Source organism: Entelurus aequoreus, linkage group LG04, assembly GCF_033978785.1.
Source record: "Entelurus aequoreus isolate RoL-2023_Sb linkage group LG04, RoL_Eaeq_v1.1, whole genome shotgun sequence".
NCBI classification, from domain to species: Eukaryota; Metazoa; Chordata; class Actinopteri; order Syngnathiformes; family Syngnathidae; genus Entelurus; species Entelurus aequoreus.
The window spans coordinates 41,905,868-41,926,693 of NC_084734.1; the positions used below are offsets into that span (position 1 = coordinate 41,905,868).

At 40.6% G+C, this 20,826-nt stretch overlaps 3 protein-coding genes across 3 annotated transcripts in view; 1 reads left to right on the forward strand and 2 right to left on the reverse strand.

Moving 5' to 3' along the window:
• The window catches only part of clec11a (C-type lectin domain containing 11A), a 10,477-nt gene extending 6,817 nt beyond the window's left edge, over positions 1 to 3,660 (reverse strand). Inside the window, exon 1 of the mRNA XM_062044920.1 lies at positions 3,279 to 3,660. Coding sequence (XP_061900904.1) covers positions 3,279 to 3,365 — 87 coding nt within the window. The 5' untranslated portion in view covers positions 3,366 to 3,660. The remainder of the gene's footprint in view (positions 1 to 3,278) is intronic.
• An 8,371-nt stretch (positions 3,661 to 12,031) lies between these two features.
• On the reverse strand, positions 12,032 to 19,738 carry lg04h1orf198 (linkage group 04 C1orf198 homolog). The gene is made up of 6 exons (XM_062044918.1): positions 19,379 to 19,738; positions 18,963 to 19,013; positions 18,713 to 18,838; positions 18,423 to 18,590; positions 16,346 to 16,705; positions 12,032 to 12,924 (listed from the first exon to the last, which is right to left on the reverse strand). The coding sequence occupies exons 1-6, from the start codon at positions 19,682 to 19,684 to the stop codon at positions 12,868 to 12,870; spliced, it is 1,068 nt and encodes a 355-aa protein (XP_061900902.1). The 5' UTR covers positions 19,685 to 19,738; the 3' UTR covers positions 12,032 to 12,867.
• On the forward strand, positions 19,625 to 20,773 carry ost4 (oligosaccharyltransferase complex subunit 4 (non-catalytic)). Its single transcript, XM_062044922.1, has 3 exons — positions 19,625 to 20,058; positions 20,229 to 20,359; positions 20,626 to 20,773. The coding sequence occupies exon 2, from the start codon at positions 20,230 to 20,232 to the stop codon at positions 20,341 to 20,343; it is 114 nt and encodes a 37-aa protein (XP_061900906.1). The 5' UTR covers positions 19,625 to 20,058; position 20,229; the 3' UTR covers positions 20,344 to 20,359; positions 20,626 to 20,773.
• Positions 20,774 to 20,826: the final 53 nt, after the last annotated feature.

Here is a 20,826-nt window from a genome sequence, read left to right on the forward strand (position 1 = left end):
CACTCTCAAAAGATGAGACGCGCCTCCTTTGTGCTAACAAGACTGCCAACTTAGTGGAGATAAACTCTGTTGATGCACTTCCTCTTCGACATCATCAGCTCCACATGACATTGGTGAGCCTTTGGCGTGAGAGATGTGGAATGACAACGCGACACTTACAACACGGCTAATGGTCAGAGCTGCGACTGTCAAATTAAACGAGTTTTTGCAAAACAAATTACGCCCGTGGTTCCTGCACATCAAAGCCCAGTTCTAACTTAGAGGAATTACCCAGGATGTGAGTAAGCACATATTTCCACGTAGTGGCCGTGTTACAGCCATTTAATTGACGCTTGGGGGATCCTCCGAGCTGCTGGTGAGTACTGTATACTACAGTACAACACATTCAAAAGTGACTATATGGGTGTTATTTCATATTCAGGGATGGGAAATTTCCGCGAAAATGCAGAAATCCGCATTTTTAAACAAATTTTTTGTGTCAAAATTTCACATCTACATTTTTTTAATGTAATAACAAAAATATGATAAAGACCAGGCCTGGGCAATTATTTTGACTTGGGGGGCCAAATTTAGAAAAAAAAAATGTGTCTGGGGCTAGTATATCTGGTTTTTAGGAAGACTAATGCAAAACCACACAATGTCTGATTGAATGCTAAAAACGTTATGACAGACCGCCTGAAAAAACTAAATTGAAATTTACTTGTTTTACTGAATGAGAATGTACATGTAAATAAAGAATGTGTGATTTACAGTATTAACTATGAACGACAAAACACTGAGTATTGACAACATATGAACGTCACACATCCTCTCGGTCGACATATTTTACAATCAAGCAAAATGCAACAGAAATGCAACAAACACAGCGAAATATGAATGTGAAGGGTAAACAAAAAAACCCACATACAATCTGGTACATCACTAAGCTTTAGAACTTTCTTGTAAAAAAAATTGTCTGTCCCTGACCCTTGCATTTCAGGCTGGCCACTCTGGAAACACTCTGTGGAAACGCTCCCCACCCACACTGCTTGGTGCCTCTTCTGAGCTGCTGTGACTTAGATTACCATAATAACTCATTAGATTACCATAATAACTAGTACAGGGGTCGGCAACCCGCGGCTCTAGAGCCGCATGCGGCTCTTTAGCGCCGCCCTAGTGGCTCTCTGAAACTTTTTTTAAAATGTATGAAAAATGGAAAAAGATGAAGGGAAAACAATTATTTTTTGTTTTAATATTGTTTCTGTAGGAGGACAAACATGACACAAACCTCCCTAATTGTTATAAATCACACTGTTTGTATTAAACATGCGAGTATTTGGCAAGCGCCGTTTTGTCCTACTAATTTTGGCGGTCCTTGAACTCACCTTAGTTGTTACATGTATAACTTTCTCCGACTTTCTAGGACGTGTTTTATGCCACTTCTTTTTCTGTCTCATTTTGTCCACCACACTTTTAACGTTGGGCGTGAATGCACAAAGGTGAGTTTTGTTGATGTTATTGACTTGTGTGGAGTGCTAATCAGACATATTTGGTCACTGCATGACTGCAAGCTAATCGATGCTAACATGCTATTTAGGCTAGCTATTTGTACATATTGCATCATTATGCCTCATTTGTAGCTATATTTGAGCTAATTTAGTTTCCTTTAAGTCATCTCAATTCTATGTATATCTCATGACACACTATTTGTATGTAATATGGCTTTTAATTTGTTGCGGCTCCAGACAAATTTGTTTTTGTATTTTTGCTCCAATATGGCTCTTTCAACATTTTGGGTTGCCGACCCCTGAACTAGTACATTATGCAAAAGCGCAGATTCCAACCATTGAAATACTTTGTATAGTTCAAGACTTACGGTAATTTGGAATCATCACTGCACATCATAATGGCAGCGACAGTTTACATATTAAAGATTTTAAAACAATTATTTGGGAATGTCTGGCGGGCCAGATTGAAAAGGTTAATGGGCCGCATGCAGCCCCCGGGCCTTAACTTGCCCAGGTCCGATCTAAACAATATTAGTTGAACGGTCGCCTCAGCCGCATGTACTCCCCGTTCCTCCTGCATAAAGGCCGCACTGAGTTGCAGGACGGGGAGACGATCAGGAGCACTGAAACAAGGCTGCTAGTATCCATCTCCCTAGCTTACTTGTTGTCGCCTGTGTTCGCTCTACGAGCCACAACGTTGACGGCTTTCTACTTTGCCCGCTCATCATATTTGGATGATTACAATCTGAACACTGTTAATTCCAAACCAGTTGTAGCTATAGAGTATTAATTAGAAGCCAACAAGAAGGTATATTTTTGACGTGACGGATTGTAAACAGAGGTCACAACTCCAGAAGTGTTTTACCTGAGGGGGCGTGGCTACAGGATAGAGTTGCCAAATGGGACACGTTTTCTGAGTTCTTTGCATGCATGTTATATCATTTTACATTACATTTTCAGTGATAATAATGTTAGTAATTTATCTATTAAAAAAAAACAAAAAATCATGTGGTACATTACATGGGACATGTGAGTGTCAAAACGACAGCGAAAAGAGGTTGGTAGATGAGAATAAATCAAAAGGTAAAATATAGTGTAGAAATGCACCCATTTGCAGGAAAAAAATAAATAAATCAGGGTTTGCTTGGCAGCACGATGTGCTGAAATAACTTTTCCTCTTTTTTTCTCCAAAGGTGCTCACATCCTTGCATGTTTGAAGTGCTCTAAATATGTTAAAACAAACTTATCCAGATGGTTTTAAACAGTTTATTTATACTCTACTTATGAAAACATTCGATTTATTAATAATAATCCTACTTCGCAGAAATGCGTTTACCACGGTCAGGCCTAAAACCAAAAGGCCACAATATATCCGAGGCACGACTGTAACTCTTGTCAGCGTTACACATTTCTGACGAAAAAAACCAAAACCCTGTTATACAAAACACAAAATGTCCACTGCAAAAGATTCTGTTTTCCAGGAGGATATGGTTTATTTTCAAATTCTAAACAAGAACACAACACTTACCATGTGAGAGTGTAATTATTTTGTTTGCTGAATCTTTCATAGTAGCCCTTTAAGTGGCCTCAATTGTTCTATCTGAATAGCAGTCTTGCAGTTAAACCAATATAATCCATCAATGACAAGCCAACAAATACTGTTCTCATGACGTCCTCCTTTTAGCTCATTGATTTGCCTTTTTCAGGCAACATTATGACCCAAAAAAAGGAACACACGCAATATAACAGTGACTAAACCATTGAGTTGTATAGAAGCCATAAAGTCCTGACCTGCGTTGGTTCTGGCCTCCCAGCAGGCACACACAAGCCCAGCGAGCACAAACACAGCAGTGTGAGCGAGGTGGCGACTAGTCCCATTTTCGGCCTCTTGACTCCTGAAGAAAGGAAAGAAGTAAAAAAAAAAAAAAAAGCTACCCACGCTTCTCTCTCGCTCACTCCTCCTTCACGCCTTCTTTCCTCCCGGCCAGCGGGCCTCCCACAGAGACATGATCCAGAACCTGGCAAGGCCACAGCAGAAATACTGGAAACAATGATGTAAAATTATCCAAATATTGTGCATACAATTTCATCCTAGCAACCCCTTGTCCTCTATTTGCTTTGTTCAGGGCGTCGCTTCAGTTGTTGCTAAACAGGAAAGCCTTTTGTCCCCCCCCCCCCCACCCCCACCCCCACCATACCTCCAAGTCCCATTTCCACTCTTTGTATATTTGAGATACACTTTTCCCAAACACTGGTGGCTGTTAACCGGCTCATTTGAACTAGCTGGCTAATTCCCCCTTAACGTTAACACAGAGGTGTCAAACTCATTTTAGATCGGGGGCTACATGGAGAAAAATCTACTCCTAATGGGGCCAGACCGGTAAAATCGCGGCATGATAACTTAAAAATAAAGACAACTTCAGATTGTTTTCTTTGTTTGAAAATAGAACAAGCGCATTCTGAAAATGTACAAATCATGTTTTTTTTTACACTTACATGTTGCGGCTAATAGTATTCTATCTTTATTTGTTGTTATTTATATTTTCTGAATAAATTATGTGATCGAATTATGTGATCAGTCAACTCATTGGTGTTAATTTTCCAAATTTCCAATCTATCAAGATAAAAAAAATATATCAAAATCAAATCACAGTATGTTATTTATGTAGTTTGATCATTTTCCTCGACTGATGTACTAACATCATGTGGTTTATTTTGTACATATGTAGCATCATCTACAAAGATACAAAGAATTGCTATTGTGACATCTAGTGGACACATTTAGAACAGCTGTTTCTTTCATTCAAAAATTTCAGGTTAATTTTTATACTTCGCAGTAATCCTGCCGGCCGGATATAACCTGTTGGTGGGCCTGATCCGCACGTTTGACACATCTGCGTTAACCGTTTCATCCAAACTAACTGGATAGCTGATGTTATCCGGTTCATGGAAGCTAACATGCTAGCTGACATTGACAGGCTCATCGAGGCTCGCTAACGTTAAACGCCATGTCAAACCTCACTGGCCAGATACGTGGTGTTCAAAGTGTGGCCTGTGGCCCACAGCTCATTTTTTAATTTTCTGAATACTTTATGTGATCAATTATGTGGGGACGGCATGGCGCAGTTGGGAGAGTGGCCGTGCCAGCAACCTGAGGGTTCCTGGTTCAATCCCCACCTTCTACCAACCTCGTCACGTCCGTTGTGTCGTTGAGCAAAACACTTCACCCTTGCTCCTGATGGGTCGTGGTTAGGGCCTTGCTTGGCAGTTCCCGCCATCAGTGTGTGAATTGGTGAATATGGAAATAGTGTCACAGCGCTTTGAGTGCCTTGAAGGTAGAAAAGCGCTATACAAGGATAACCCATTTATTCATTTATTTATTGGGCCACAACAACAAAATCAGTTAAAAAATAAAAATAAAACACTTGTATTGGACAATTACAGTATAGACACCAGACAAAGCTTAGATTTTATTTATTTTATAATTTAAATATTGGCCTACATTTGGATTGTTTTTAGCATGTTTAACAAAACGGTTGGGAAAAAAAACCGTACCCTTGGCATTTTCCTTTCTTTTTTCCTTTACACGGCCCTTGCTGGGAAACGTTTGGACACCACACTGTGCTAGATGAAGTCAACAGTTGGGAAACTAAAGCTAACTGGTTAGCTGACATCTGCAGCATTTACACACATATCCAGAAGGTACACATTTTCAATTGTATTGTACACAGTATATCCCGCCCTCTTACGGCGTCTAGGATGTAATGACGTACGTATGTAACACGTGCACAGCATTAGCTCTGGGTGTTGTTAAAACTAATGATAGTGATTTGTATGGTTACAATATACATTCAATTATAGCTCATGCGATCATAACAACAACATGACTGCAAATTGTTTGTTGCTTCTTTTGTACTGCTTTTGTATGTGTGCGTCCACACGTATGCTCCTTGTGCATACGTGTGGACGGACCGCCATGAACACCAATCATTTTATTTGGGCCAGTAAAACATTTTATTATATAAACCTATTAATTGGGAAAAATATAGACAATTTAAATATAAATATGTACTCTTAAACCATTAATGGTAACATGAGCTAGCTGGTGGTGTTTTTGTTATACACTATATTGCCAAAAGTATTTGGCCACCTGCCTTGACTCACATATGAACTTGAAGTGCCATCCCATTCCCAACCCATAGGGTTCAATATGATGTCGGTCCACCTTTTGCAGCTATTACAGCTTCAACTCTTCTGGGAAGGCTGTCCACAAGGCTGCGGATTGTGTTTATAGGAATTTTTGACCATTCTTCCAAAAGCGCATTGGTGAGGTCACACACTGATGTTGGTCGAGAAGGCCTGGCTATAAGTCTCCATTCTAATTCATCCCAAAGGTGTTCTATCGGGTTCAGGTCAGGACTCTGTGCAGGCCAGTCAAGTTCATCCACACAAAACTCTGTCATCTGATTCATCTGATTCTGAATATTTGGATAGGTGGCCAAATACTTTTGCCAATATAGTGTATTTTCTGCTTTGAAAAATGTAACTGTGAGCAAGTTGCAAAGAGCCCCTTTAACTGTCTCATGGAAGTTATCTGGATAGCTAAACTAAAGCTAGCTGTCCAGCTGAAATTAATTGACTAAAAGTACTTGGCTGGAAAATTAAAGCTAGCTGACTTTAACTGCCTCATAGAAGCTAACTGGATTCCATCAAGTACTTCAAAGGACAAGGATTAAGGCTTTCAGCTGTTGACCGTAGCAGCAATCCAAGTACAATGTCTTAGGTATTCTGTCATTTGACCTCACAGATCACATAGATGCAACTTTGATTCCCCCCCCAGTTTATATTTAGCTTTAACTGTGTCTTAATGTGCACTGTGTTGTGTACAAGAACAGATGTGTGGGTGTGTGTCTTTGAAAAGGAGGTATGCCTGTTAAAATTGCCATAAGAATCCGCCAGGGTTTCCAGAAGAGGGGCGGGGCTCCACTGGCGACCATCACTGTATTTAGGTCTGGTTAAATTTTTTCTGCCTACCTAATTATTGTAAACAGACAGTGGAAATAATGACTTGTGAGATGATGTGGTGTTACTCAGTCACACAAAAACCCTAACTGGAATACAGTACTACCTCAACTTAGGATATTAATTGGTTGTGTGACAAAGCTCTTAACCTTTAACACTTGTATCTCCAATCAATGTCTCACATTAACCTTATTTAAAAAAAATTAATTGGTACTTGGCCACCCCAAAACAGCACCATTTTAACATGTAACATGAAAGAAAAAACACTAGATAAGAAATATTGTACAACAACTATACAATAGAATGTGGTACTAATAAATACAGTAGTTTTAGACTTAGACTTCCCTTTTATTGTCATTCAAATTTGAACTCTACAGTACAGATAAGAACAAAATGTTGTTGTATTACCTCATGGTAGTGCAGGATAAAAGAGCAATATGGTGCAGATATAAATAAATAGATTACTGTACAGATAAATATATTGCACTTTTGCATATGCATCCACGTTTATGGATGTATGTTATATTGTCTTTATATTCCAGCGAGTTAATCCATTTTTGGGGGGATTTGATGGGATTATTATGATGCGTTCAAGGGGGAAGAAGCTGTTACAGAACCTGTAGGTTCTGCTTTGGAGGCTGCGGAACCTCTTTCTAGAGTCCAGCAGAGAAGTAACGTAGGGACTAGTTCATTGGTAAATCACCAGCGCAATATTTTTGGTAACTGGTTGTTACTGTATGCACTTGAGGTTTCTGGACTTCGGACCAGACTTTGGTGAGTTTAACCGGTTTTATAAGAGCTCATACGTCCGTTTATTCCTCAAAGCATATATTTGGTGGTGGTACTGATTCTTTGACAAGATTGGTGAGGCCTTTCCTATACTTTTTGGCTAATGTCTTTGATTCAGCCACCATATTTTAAATCTGCATAGAACATCTTCCCAAAGAATCCGATTGCATACTGTATATCCATAGTGAACCAATCTGTTGTCTCTAGCTCAGGGTCATATGCTGCATGTACATGTGACTTTGATGCTATCACTATTCCTCACCAGTCAACCACTTCTTTCCTGGTTGTCACAAGTATCCCACCTGGGGTTTTTGTGAGGAATAGTTCATTGGTAGATCAACAGCGAAGTCGTCTTTGGAGCCATTATTTTACCCGTCTTAAGAAGAGCACCTCGTTGTACTTCTCTCTTGGAAAATGACTTAATTGGGAAAACATCTTTTTAGTTGCAGAACTGGTTGTTACTATGGATGCATTTGAAGTTTGACTTTGTCAGGTTTAACAAGCATATAAATAGTGGTGGTACTAAATCCATCTCTTTTTACCTGAGGGAATTCTCCTGAAGGAATAAATAAAGTACTATCTATCTATCTATCTTGGAATGCCTTTGTACTTCTGCGGAGCCAGATGATGTAACTTACTTGCTGCACAGTTTTTGATGATCGACTTTCATTTTCCATTTGGTATGCCTAGGCAAGCTAGGCATTTGCAGTAAGAGGTGTTATACAGACACCTCTGCTTCCAACTTCTATGGGAAAGTAGAACACAGTCAATCCTCTGTTCTGACATTTGGCTACCAGGTCTTGGTATTTACATTTCTTCCTGGCATATGAATTGGCCAAATTTTCCATCTGATGAGACCGTTAGCTCAATCAAGATGACATTCTTAGTTGACCTCAAGTAAATGATAACATCAGGCTGCTTGGCAGTCTCTACTATTTCTGGAGGAAAAACTATTTGGCTGTGCTCCACATCCATCAGGAATATCCATTCACTTGTTTAGTTGTACCTCCAAGTGTTGCTTGCAACCTAAAGCATAACAATTAGCAGATAGACTCTTATCTCAAAAGACTCTTAAATTGAGGTAAATCCGTAATATATAGACACACATAGTAACTTCTAATTTGTAATACCTTTAAGTAATAAAAGAAAACAGCCCGAATTATTTGTAAAAAAAAAATTGCTTCTAAAGTCGCAAAACGACAACTTCAGGATCACCATACGCACCCAGACTTGTTGTAAAAGATTCTTTAGTACCATACAGAGATGTCCTAGGGCCGATATACTGTATGCCTTTTTAGTTGATTGGTGATGAGCTGCTGGGCCGATCTTTACAACAGCTTTGTCCTAGGTAGGGCTGCTATGATTATTTGAATAAATCAAGTATTTCAATTTGAAAAAAAAGCATCGATCTGTATCCGATAGAGCGCCCATGAGAGCAGTGATGGGGGCTGTGTGCATGTGGGGGCGGGACAGCGGAGAGAGAGAAGCTGTCAAAGGTTTTGCAATTTATTTTTGTTGTTATTATTACAAAATAATATTTTAGGTCATTGTAGTTATTGTTTATAAGGACATGGAGTAAGTCTCTAGATAGAGGGAAGGCTTTGAGGACCAAACCCCAATGATTTAAATTGGAACCAATCGTAGTTTTTGCTTTTGATTTAGTTATTGTGGACTAGACAATATATTTTGTTAAAGTGCATGTAGCATTCAATACCACAAATGTTATACATTATTGGATTTACAGCAATACTTGCATTCTAAATGCAATAAAAAAAGTTTCTAAAAATTCAAGAGTGTTCTTGTGTTTACTTTACTTGCTATAAAACATGTTCCTGTCGCTGGCTGCGTGGGGCCGGTGGTCCCTTGTTCCCTGGGCAACGCACTTGCCGTTTTGGGTTGGGCTCTCTGGGTGGCTGGGGCCGTACTCTGACTCCCGCACACACTGGGAGACAAATATATTGTATGTACAAATACACATACATACTCACAAGTATACATACATATATATGTATGTAATAATACCACCATAACATTTGACAACCAAACAATTACACAAGGCGGCTCGGTAAAGAATCTGGGTATTATCTTCGACCCAACTCTCTCGTTTGAGTCACACATTAAGAGTGTTACTAAAACGGCCTTCTTTCATCTCCGTAATATCGCTAAAATTCGTTCCATTTTGTCCACTAGCGACGCTGAGGTCATTATTCATGCGTTCGTTACGTCTCGACTTGATTACTGTAACGTATTATTTTCGGGTCTCCCTATGTCTAGCATTAAAAGATTACAGTTGGTACAAAATGCGGCTGCTAGACTTCTGACAAGAACAAGAAAGTTTGATCATATTACGCCTATACTGGCTCACCTGCACTGGCTTCCTGTGCACTTAAGATGTGACTTTAAAGTTTTACTACTTACGTATAAAATACTACACGGTCTAGCTCCAGCCTATTTTGCTGATTGTATTGTACCATATGTCCCGGCAAGAAATCTGCGTTCAAAGAACTCCGGCTTATTAGTGATTCCCAGAGCCCAAAAAAAGTCTGCAGGCTATAGAGCGTTTTCTATTCGGGCTCCAGTACTACGGAATGCCCTTCCGGTAACAGTTAGAGATGCTACCTCAGTAGAAGCATTTAAGTCCCATCTTAAAACTCATTTGTATACTCTAGCCTTTAAATAGATCCCCTTTTTAGACCAGTTGATCTGCCGTTTCTTTTCTCTTATGCCCCCCTCTCGCTTGTGGAGGGGGGGGGACACAGGTCCGGTGGCCATGGATGAAGTGCTGGCTGTCCAGAGTCGGGACCCGGGGTGGACCGCTCGCCTCTGCATCGGTTGAGGACATCTCTGCGCTGCTGACCCGTCTCTGCTCGGGTTGGTTTCCTGCTGGCCCTACTATGGACTGGACTCTCACTATTGTGTTAGATCCACTATGGACTGGACTTTCACTAATATGTTAGATCCACTATGGACTGGACTTTCACAAAATTATGTCAGACCCACTCGACATCCATTGCTTTCAGTCTTACCCACATATGCGGTCCTCTCCAAGGTTTCTCATCGTTATTCACATCGACGTCCCACTGGGGTGAGTTTTCCTTGCCCTCATGTGGGCTCTGTACCGAGGATGTCGTTGTGGCTTGTGCAGCCCTTTGAGACACTTGTGATTTAGGGCTATATAAATAAACATTGATTGATAAACACAGACGTATATTCATTCATTAATACATACATACGCGCACACATTGGTACTTACCCACATACACAAATTCAGTATATACACCCACGTGCAAATTCACTGTATAAACATACATATACACATACTGTACATATACAAACACATATGCATACATAGTCATGCCTATAATCACGTGTCATCAAACATATTAACGTTGTTCCCCTAGGGGAAACTGGGTAAAAAAACAGCACACTGACAAAGCTTAACCTATTGTTACTATAACAATCTACAAGGTTAATACAGTTCACTGCTTTCTTCTCCTCCATTTATCTGATTTATTTTGTAATTTAAGTTATCATTACATATATGTATTGTTGCATTTGAAACAATTGTATTGTTGATAATAGCAGTAATTATTAATTATTATCAATCGTGCTATTTTTATTGGTATATGTAATGCTCCATTTGTAGTGCAATGATGTTCATTGTCATTTCTGTGTAATTAATATTTACTTCACTAACTGCTTCTTTGCTATCACTTTTTGTATCATATTTGTACATATCTTATTTGCTGTTCTGTTGTCTCTCTGTCTTATCTCCCTTTTGTCTTCGCGGTTTCCCCGTCTTCTTCTCTTTCTCTCCTTCTATACCCATTGGCTCTGGTCCGGCTGCGCCAAACAATAATATAAATCCATTTAATAAAGTCTGATACAAATAAGGCAACAAGAGACGTCCGTTGTGTCCTTGGGCAAGACACTTCACCCTTGCTCCTGATGGGTGCTGGTTAGCGCCTTGCACGGCAGCTCCCGCCATCAGTGTGTGTGAATGGGTGAATGTGGAAATAGTGTCAAAGCGCTTTGAGTACCTTGAAGGTAGAAAAGCGCTATACAAGTAAGTATCCCATACTTCTTTTGTAAAGTACATCTGTACAGCAAATATGGGTATCTACATCATCAATATGAATTGCTTGAGTAGCTGGACAAGGACAACAAAAATAAAAAATAACACTTCAGTTCTCTATCAAGTATTGGATAGGGACTCAAAATCGGACAGGATGCCATGAAATCAGATCGGGATCAAAGGCCAAAAATGTTGACTGGGACATCCCTAGTAACATTAATGTTGCTTAACTTTTTTTTTTCCACTTGTGATTTTTTGTCCCCCCACATGATTTTATATGAGGAACAGTTGTGAAATCCAAAGCTTACTGCACTGTATTTGCATGTTGCTCTCTGCTGGTTTGGAATGATCATAACACTGAGCCAATTTAAACCTGCCAGTTTGCGTCGTTTGCCATCAGATTCCAAAGGGAATATTTACAGGCAGTTTTCCCATGGTCACTCTTGAACAAGGCGGCTTGTTCTGGAGGTGTTGGAGGGAGGCGGACAGAGGCGCCTCAGTTAACACCAGGTACATGACCTATTTGCATGAAAGCCGCTCCTTCTCACAAGGGGCAAATTCAAACAAATGTAAAGCAGTGTTCCATATTATTTGCACTTGCTGTTTTAACGATACAATGGCTTTCTAACATGATAAAATAAGACAAATAACCAAACAGCTTGGACTTTTCTTAATTTTATTGTACTGTGTGACTTCAAAATGGAGTACAACATGGGTACACTTGTAAACTAGCTGAATAATCTCTATATCATATATAAACTTCAATAAAATAGTTCTTTAGTGGCAATTATGATGCATTAACTGCCTAAAAAATTCTTTAACACGTCTGGTGGTAAATGATAAATTAAAAACATACAAAAAGAGGCAGATAAACACATGCCATAATAACTCGCGTATGTTTGGTACCATTTGATCAATTTCTTAACAAGCGGCAGGCTACATAAAGCACCCGATTAATAAAACACATCTTAGGATATAATGTAACACAAAAAGGACTGGAATTAGCAATGAAAGCCAGCTGGTTGTTTATGCGGTTACTATTATATGTTTTTGATGCTACCAGTTGTTTAAAAATTGCGAGGAAAAACTTTAAAAAGTCACATGATTTTGCCATTACAGAGCTAGTGATATTGTTGCGTCAGGCGAGCAAGCAACAACAGGCTAGTTGGCAGTAAATATTTCTCATAACATGGGATTGTGTGCGAGCTTGTTTATTATTTTACTACAGAAGTGCCAAGAAGTTGTCGTGTTATTGAAAGAACATTTTGGCAATTTGTGATTGCCTGTCCAGCTATTTGGGATTGAGCGCTAACAAAGGGAAAGGGATTATATGAAGATGGGGAGCAGGAAGTGTTTGGCAAGAAGGATTCAAAGCTAACGAGGGTAGGCTTACGATCTACGAGCCACTGCAGATGTCTCAATGTGGAGCAGCGAAGTGGTGGTGGCGATGATGGTGATGGCATCCTTTATGCACTGGCCCGTCTCAGCTGCTGTTTACCAGTTGTCCAGGAAGTCGAACCCAGTCTTCATCATGTTGTTGCTGGGGTGGAACTGCAGGGAGGACACCAGGGAGCAAGATGAAACACTTCAACAAAACACTAAGGTAATGACAAACATGAATACAGTTGATATCAATATAATGCAGCCATGATCATGACAAATTGAATTGAAAAAGCACAAACGTCACGTAATGCAATTATTAGCAGAAAATGTTAAACTCCCAAGTACAGTGGAACCTCGACTTACAAACCTCGCTTTTTGTGAACTTTTACATTTACGAACCCTTACATTGAGCCAAATATGCTTCTGTTTGTAAACCACGTCTCTGTGTACAAACACTTCATTCATTCATTCATTCAATTTGTGTCCCACTGGCAGCCATTGTGTGCAGCAGAGCGCGGCCATTTTGAGGAGGCGGAGCCCTCCACGTCACTTGCTGGGCAGTACAGTACACTACTCGTCACTTCTCAGTACTTTAGCATGTGTGCTTCTTCCGTTTTTTTTGTCTTTAGACTAGTTGTCTATTTTGTTAACTCAATAAGAGTCCCCAAAAGACAACAGACCAGCATGAAAAGGAGGGAATCGCTGTGGAGTTTTAAAAAATGATTTGCGAGAAGTACAATTATGGTGCTCGCAAGTACAGAATTGAATAAGAATTGACAAAGCAGGCTTTGTCCTACAACAAATTTGAATTGTGATAAGACCGGACATCTCTGGACAAAGATGCCAAAGCCTACTTATATCACAGAGTAAGAGAAGGCACTCGTCTCTTTCAGCACACACACACACACACACACACACAAAGCACCACCCCATTCTCCCCGAGTCTGCCCGCTCTAGTCAGCTGCACATTTGCAGACAACAAGGGATAGTGGATTTTATATTGTGATGTTTACTATTGTAGCAAAAAAAGTTAAGGATTTTTGTGAGTTCTGATCGTTTGTGAGGGCAACAAAGGGACTCTTGAGCGTGTGCGTGTTGTCAGAGCAGCGCATACAAAGGACAGCAGCTTGTCGTCGTTTTTGCGTGTTTTTAAATTCTTTACATTGTTTCTTATGGTTAAATTAGCTTCAATATACGAACATTTCTATATACAAACCCTGTTCAAGAACCAATTAAGTTCATCTGGTTCCACTGTATTGTATTTTAATATGAACAATAGAGGCTGTGATGTCATTCATTGTAGCGACCAGCAGCGGATGCAATTAATTAAAAGGCCCAGCTAGTAGCAGTTTTCTGCCTGAACCGGCTACTATAAGTTGTATTCACCTGTCTGGCTCATTAACTACGCAAAGCTCGAAGTGGCGGGCCAGCAAACGTCTGTCATACTGTTCTGGACGGCATTTTGTCTTTCTCGAAGAAAAACGCCCCATGCTTGTGTTGTTTTAGGCTGTCGGAACCATTCAAATCACTAACAGCATAAAGGTTTCTTCAGGTTTCCTCGAGAGGCGAACAAGAAGGGTGAAAGTGTGCCAGATTTGACGAAAGACGGTGGGAGAAGTGGCACACACTCCAGTTCAAGGGAGCAGATCGAGTCGAAGAACGCACAAGTTTACAGTGATCACTTTGTTAAAGGTTTGCTTGAAATACTGTTAACGTTTAGTATTTCTCATTTAAGTATTATCTTGATATTATTTGTACTTTATCTTGTTTCAGAGTTTTTAAAATGCATTTTTGCTACGAGTGAGTCGTAAAGCACCAGCTCGGCAAGTCTAAATAAAAATAATCAAATGTGAGCAAAACCTAAAAGAGTTAAGCTGTTACCAAATGCAGTAATCATAAATGAATTTTTGTGCTATCTTATTTTCTTTCCTTACGATGTTTTGCATATTTGTAGACTGTCGCACTGATACTGGAGTTACTTTTAATCTCATTGTACCTGTGTATAGTGACAATAAAAAGTATTATATTCTATTCAGCACATACACAATGTTGACATCTAGAGTTGTATTTTAATAAAGACGGGGAAAACTTGTACTCGTAAAAGATGCCTACAACAGCAACAGCAACAAACATGGCAGTAAACGTGAAGTTAAATCATGAAGTGCAACCTTACCCGAGCAAAAAGGATGCATATTTTATCTGGTAGAGTCTAGATACCAATTTCCTTGACCCAGCCACACACTAAGAAGTTGTAGACCTCCATGCTTTTCCAAGTTTCCATCTATTTTTTCGCTTAGAATGGCGTTTGGAGCAAAATACTTTGATATGTTTTGGAACGCAACAGACAGATAATCTTTGGGATCACTCGACAAATCTTTCGATAATGTATAGGGAAAGATACTATTACATAGTTTGCATTTTTTTCTCGTAACTGCTTTTAGTGGTAAGAGCTAGGCCCCTTGCATTCTCTGATAGTGGCCCACCACTTCATTTACTTACATTCAAAAATTATGTGACCTAATAGAAACTATAAAATAGATTTAAGTTTCCGGTGGGGCCTTTTAACCAACATTTTTTAGCAACTTTAAATCGTAACTGTACTTTTTTTGGAATTTTGCCATCATTCTCAATCATGAGACAAGAACACATCTTATATGCTGTCTGGCCATCTGTGTAAAAACAAAACATGTACTATGGCTAATACTAATATTGATCATGATTTTTTGTTTTTCAGTCAGTACAGATTGGTGTCCTATCGCAGTGTTGAGCATTACAAACTCAAATGCATTTAGTGCTGAGTAGAAGCTAGCTTATCTCTTGTCGTAGGGGACGGCGTGGCTCGGTTAATAAAGCGGACGTACCAGCAACTTGAGGGTTCCTGGTTTGATCCCTGGCTTCTGCTATCCTAGTCACGTCCGTTGTGTCCTTGAGCCAGAAACTTCACCCTTGCTCCTGACGGGTCGTGGTTAGGGCCTTGCATGGCAGCTCCCACCATCAGTGTGTGGGTGTGGAAATAGTGTCAAAGCGCTTTATAGTATCTTGAAGGTATAAAAGCGCTATTTAAATATATAGCTTTTACGGCTAATACAGTAGCACACCGATGTGTTACTACGCTACAAAATAATCTTACAATAATCTTGCTAAAATTTGGTTATTCTACAGGTTACGGAGCATAAATGAAGTATTGTTGACGGTTTTTGAATACATTTTTAAAGTGATTTAGAGGGAGAATTGATTAGCTGCCTTGCTAGCCACCAAGAACAAGCCAATTTTTACATGTTAGAATGCAAAAAACAAAACAAAAACTTTTGTCTTCTTCTAACTCATAATGATTATCAATGATAGGCAAAATTCCCAAAAAAGTGCAGTCCCCCTTTTAACTTTTTAACAGCCCAAGCTTACGCTCAGGAACCTAAACGAGTCCTGGGTCATTTTTTTATTTTTTTGCTTAAGCGAGGGAGGTTGAAATTAGCGCGTCAATAACGATTATATCTCTTAAATTTGTATTTCTCTGCAAGAATTAACATTCTGCACTTGATTTTGAGATATTTGGTTGTGTGCACGTGAGTGTTAAGATGTTGTTAACCACCTGGGAAAAGGCGGGACTGCCGGGCGAGGGCTCCTTCTCCTTCTCGACGCTGCTGGAGAGAGTGGGGGACTTGGAAAGGATGTTGGAGGGGTACACCTCGTCCACAGTGTAGCCGACGACCGGCAGCGTGCTCTGAGATCGCTCCCAGCCCGCTACTGACGACAAGACGCTGACCGGAGGGGTGGGGCTCGGCGAGATGGAGATGGACGCTGGAGTTGCGCTCACAACTGCAGGGGCGGAGACAATAGCAGGAGGGTGCGGCGCTGGGGGTTTGGGTGCTCTCTCTTTGGTAGCCCTGGATGGAGCTGGAGGGTGGGGGTCAGCCATCGCCTCCTGCTCTTTGGAGGGGAAACACGTTTCCTGTTGACAAACACATTGAAGTTAAAGGCCTACTGAAACCCACTACTACCGACCACGCAGTCTGATAGTTTATAGATCAATGATGAAATCTTAACATTGCAACACATGCCAATACGGCCGGGTTAACTTATAAAGTGCAATTTTAAATTTCATGCTAAACTTCCGGTTGAAAACGTCTTTGGATGATGACGTATGCGAGTGACGTAACCAGTGAAACAGAAGTATCTGTACCCCATTGAATACAATACAAAATAGCTCTGCTTTCATCTCATAATTCCACAGTATTCTGGACATCTGTGTTGGTGAATCTTTTGCAATTTGTTTAATGAACAATGAAGACTGCAAAGAAGAAAGTTGTAGGTGGGATCGGTGTATTAGCGGCGGACTACAGCAACACAACCAGGAAGACTTTGACTCGGATAGCAGACGCGCTAGCCGACGCTAGCCACCGACCGCACGGATGATCGTGGTAAAGTCCTTCGTCCTTCCGTCGATCGCTGGAACGCAGGTGAGCACGGGTGTTGATGAGCAGATGAGGGCTGGCTGGCGTAGGTGGAGTGCTAATGTTTTTAATCATAGCTCTGAGGTCCCGTTACTAAGTTAGCTTCAATGGCGTCGTTAGCAACAGCATTTTTAAGCTTCGCCAAGCTGGAAAGCATTAACCGTGTATTTACATGTCCCTGGTTTAATAGTATTGTTGATCTTCTGTCGATCCTTCCAGTCAGGGATTTATTTATTTTGTTTCTATATGCAGTTAAGCATGATGCTATCACGTTAGCTCCGTAGCTAAGTTAGCTTCAATGGCGTCGTTAGCAACAGCATTTTTAAGCTTCGCCAGGCTGGAAAGCATTAACCGTGTATTTACATGTCCCTGGTTTAATAGTATTGTTGATCTTCTCTCTATCCTTCCAGTCAGGGATTTATTTATTTAGTTTCTATATGCAGTTAAGCACGATGCTATCCCGTTAGCTCCGTAGCTAAGTTAGCTTCAATGGCGTCGTTAACAACAGCATTTTTAAGCTTCGCCAGGCTGGAAAGCATTAACCGCGTATTTACATGTCCCTGGTTTAATAGTATTGTTGATCTTCTGTCTATCTTTCCAGTCAGGGATTTATTTATTTTGTTTCTACATGCAGTTAAGCACGATGCTATCACGTTAGCTCCGTAGCTAAAGTGTTTCGTCGATGTATTGTCGTGGAGATAAAAGTCACTGTGAATGTCCATTTCGCGTTCTCGACTCTCATTTTCAAGAGGATATAGTATCCGAGGTGGTTTAAAATACAAATCCGTGATCCACAATAGAAAAACGAGAGAGTGTGGAATCCAATGAGCCAGCTTGTACCTAAGTTACGGTCAGAGCGAAATCCACGAATCTTTCATCCTAGCTCAAATTAATGGGGTAATCGTCGCTTTTTCGGTCCGAATCTCTCTCGCTGCTGGTGTAAACAATAGGAAAATATGAGCAGTCCTTCCTCCGGTGTCGTCACGCTACTTCCGGTAGGGGCAAGGCTTTTTTTTTTATCAGAAACCAAAAGTTGCGAACTTTATCGTCGTCGTTCTATACTAAATCCTTTCAGCAAACACATGGCAATATCGCGAAATGATCAAGTATGACACAGAATGGATCTGCTATCCCCGTTTAAATAAAAAAAATTCATTTCAGTAGGCCTTTAAGCCAAGTGAAATAAAATACGTGTGGTCGTGACTAAAGACCCACCTGGCGCAGATACGAGGGCAGTGGCTTCTCTCCTTTCTCCAAGGATTTGATCTGACTGGGGGTAAGCGACTGGAAGTCAGCTTGCTCCCCCTCCAACCTGGACCTCTCTGCGCTGATCTTCCAGAAAGCAGACTCCTCCTCAGGCCTCCTGCTCTCACTGACCGACACCTAGACAGACACAATAAGATAATACTTTGAATTGCTCAAAAGACACAGACCATTACTGCTGCTTTGCTTACATTACAGTATGATGTCTAAGGTCATACAATGAAGAATACGACAATCACTACCTTTGTTCCGGCCGTACACTTGCCAATCTGACTGGAGTGAGGGTTTTTTGCCGTTTTCGGGTCCCCCTGGGAGACTGACACGGCCTGGTCAGCAGTGCCTGACGTCAAGCTGAATTCCAACTGGCTCTAAAAACAAAAAAAGTGACGAGGGTAAACTTTCTATTACAGCATGCAAACACTAGTTAAATAATGCAAGTAAAAAAACAAGAGGCTAATGTATCCTAAAGTCACATATGTGATTAATGTTTACCTTGGTTTCCCATGAGAAAGGAGCGGAATGTTCATCCTGCCATGTAATATCCTGAAGACACAAGCACGAGAACACTTTATGTTTGGCAATAGCATTTAATAAATCAATCAAATCCTGACTACTGTTAAGTAAACAATGTGTTAACCAAGAAGTTAAAGGGGAGCTAGCTTGCATATTTTCATTGGTACGTTGGCCTGCGATAAGATGGCGACTTGTCCAGGGTGTACACTGCCTTCCCACCGCGTGCAGCTGGGATAGGCTCTAGTCTCCACGTGACCCCGAAAGGGACAAGCAGTATAAAAAAAAGGATGGATGGACGCTCTGGGAACGTGGCTAGCAGTCAGCAACGCAGCTAGCAAGTTGCTGTCACCAAGCTCTTAAACATTTAGTTTACACTGTCAGACCGTTAAACCCACCTCTTCCCCGAAATGGACAATTTTCTGGCCTGTCTGCATGAGCAGTTTGGGGTAACAGACCACCTCTTCTCGGTGTACTCTGTGCATCGCATATCGGCTCTGGATGTGGGGATCCATGATACTGTTGTCAATGGCGCTGTCTTGTTCCTGGGGCGACATTTTGTCCCACATCGAACCGTGCTTGCTTTTGATTGTCTCCCTCTCCTGCATTATCTTACTGGCCATGGAGTTGATGGATGAAAAGTATTGAAATTTTTTGTCCTCCATAGTGTGGGCTTCCAGCCCCGCCATGGTCGCGGCGGCCATTTTGGATTGCTTCCAGATGTTTTATGTTGTGGGAAGGCGATGACAAGGCGGGGCGTGTGAGATTTAATGACCTTGTCGGTCGGTAATGTATTTGTGTCAAGTTGTATTTTGTAGTGGTGAAATTTTAAAATCTAACCGTTTTAACAGTGTCTATAGCTTATATTAAGGTTTTAATTTGCTCACTGTTAACCTACATTTTCTTTAATCGTCCGTGTCCGTGGGTGGTAAGTCCGATTTACGAGTGTAAGGGAACGCAACATTTGGCATCGGGAACGTGACGTGTCTTTCCTGTTAAACCGGAAGAGACTCAAGCTTGTCTGTGAGCTGGTAAAACGTCAATTTCAGCCACATTGATTTAAAAAAAAGCAGACAACGTAAGTAACCGCACAATAAACAAAATAACTGCAATATGATGTTTGTTCGACGTTTTTATGCTTGCTAGTGATGTTTACTTGTTAGCTAACTGTCGTCCACTAAGTTTTCTTACGTTTGACACATTAACTGAAAATAAATGTAATATTGTACCTGTGCCCGTGCCTTACAGAATGGTGACAGACGTACAGTTGGCCATATTTGCTAACATGCTCGGCGTGTCGCTGTTCTTGCTGGTTGTCTTGTACCACTACGTGGCCGTCAACAACCCCAAAAAGCAAGACTAGCCCAGGACATGGAGAGGTGAGAGCAGCCACATGAATAATTCACGTTTTTGTTGTAAATGAGTGTAACGCTCACTAGAGGGAAAACCTGTTTGGCATTGAACATAAAATCAACCATTTCAAATCTTTGATCAACGTCTACTTTAATCAAACATTATTTATTTTTAAAAGTCCATATTGGTGGTGCATAGAAGTAATTGTCATATTTGTGGCCCAATCAGTAAAAAACAATCCTATTCAGTTTCCAAATCTAATCGAATCAATGGTGTTTTTCCTCCTCTACAGATGTTGGAATCACCACCACCCAGGAAAAGAATACATTCCCTCTCCTTAAAATGATTTCCTAAAGATTGTGCAGTAGTTTCTTTTCTAAATAAAATATGCAAATTGTGCAATAGTTTCTTTTCTAAATAAAATATGCAAACACGCGCTATTTTGACAAGTGATTTGTGTACGAGTTGCAGTACTGCCATAGAAGACCATACA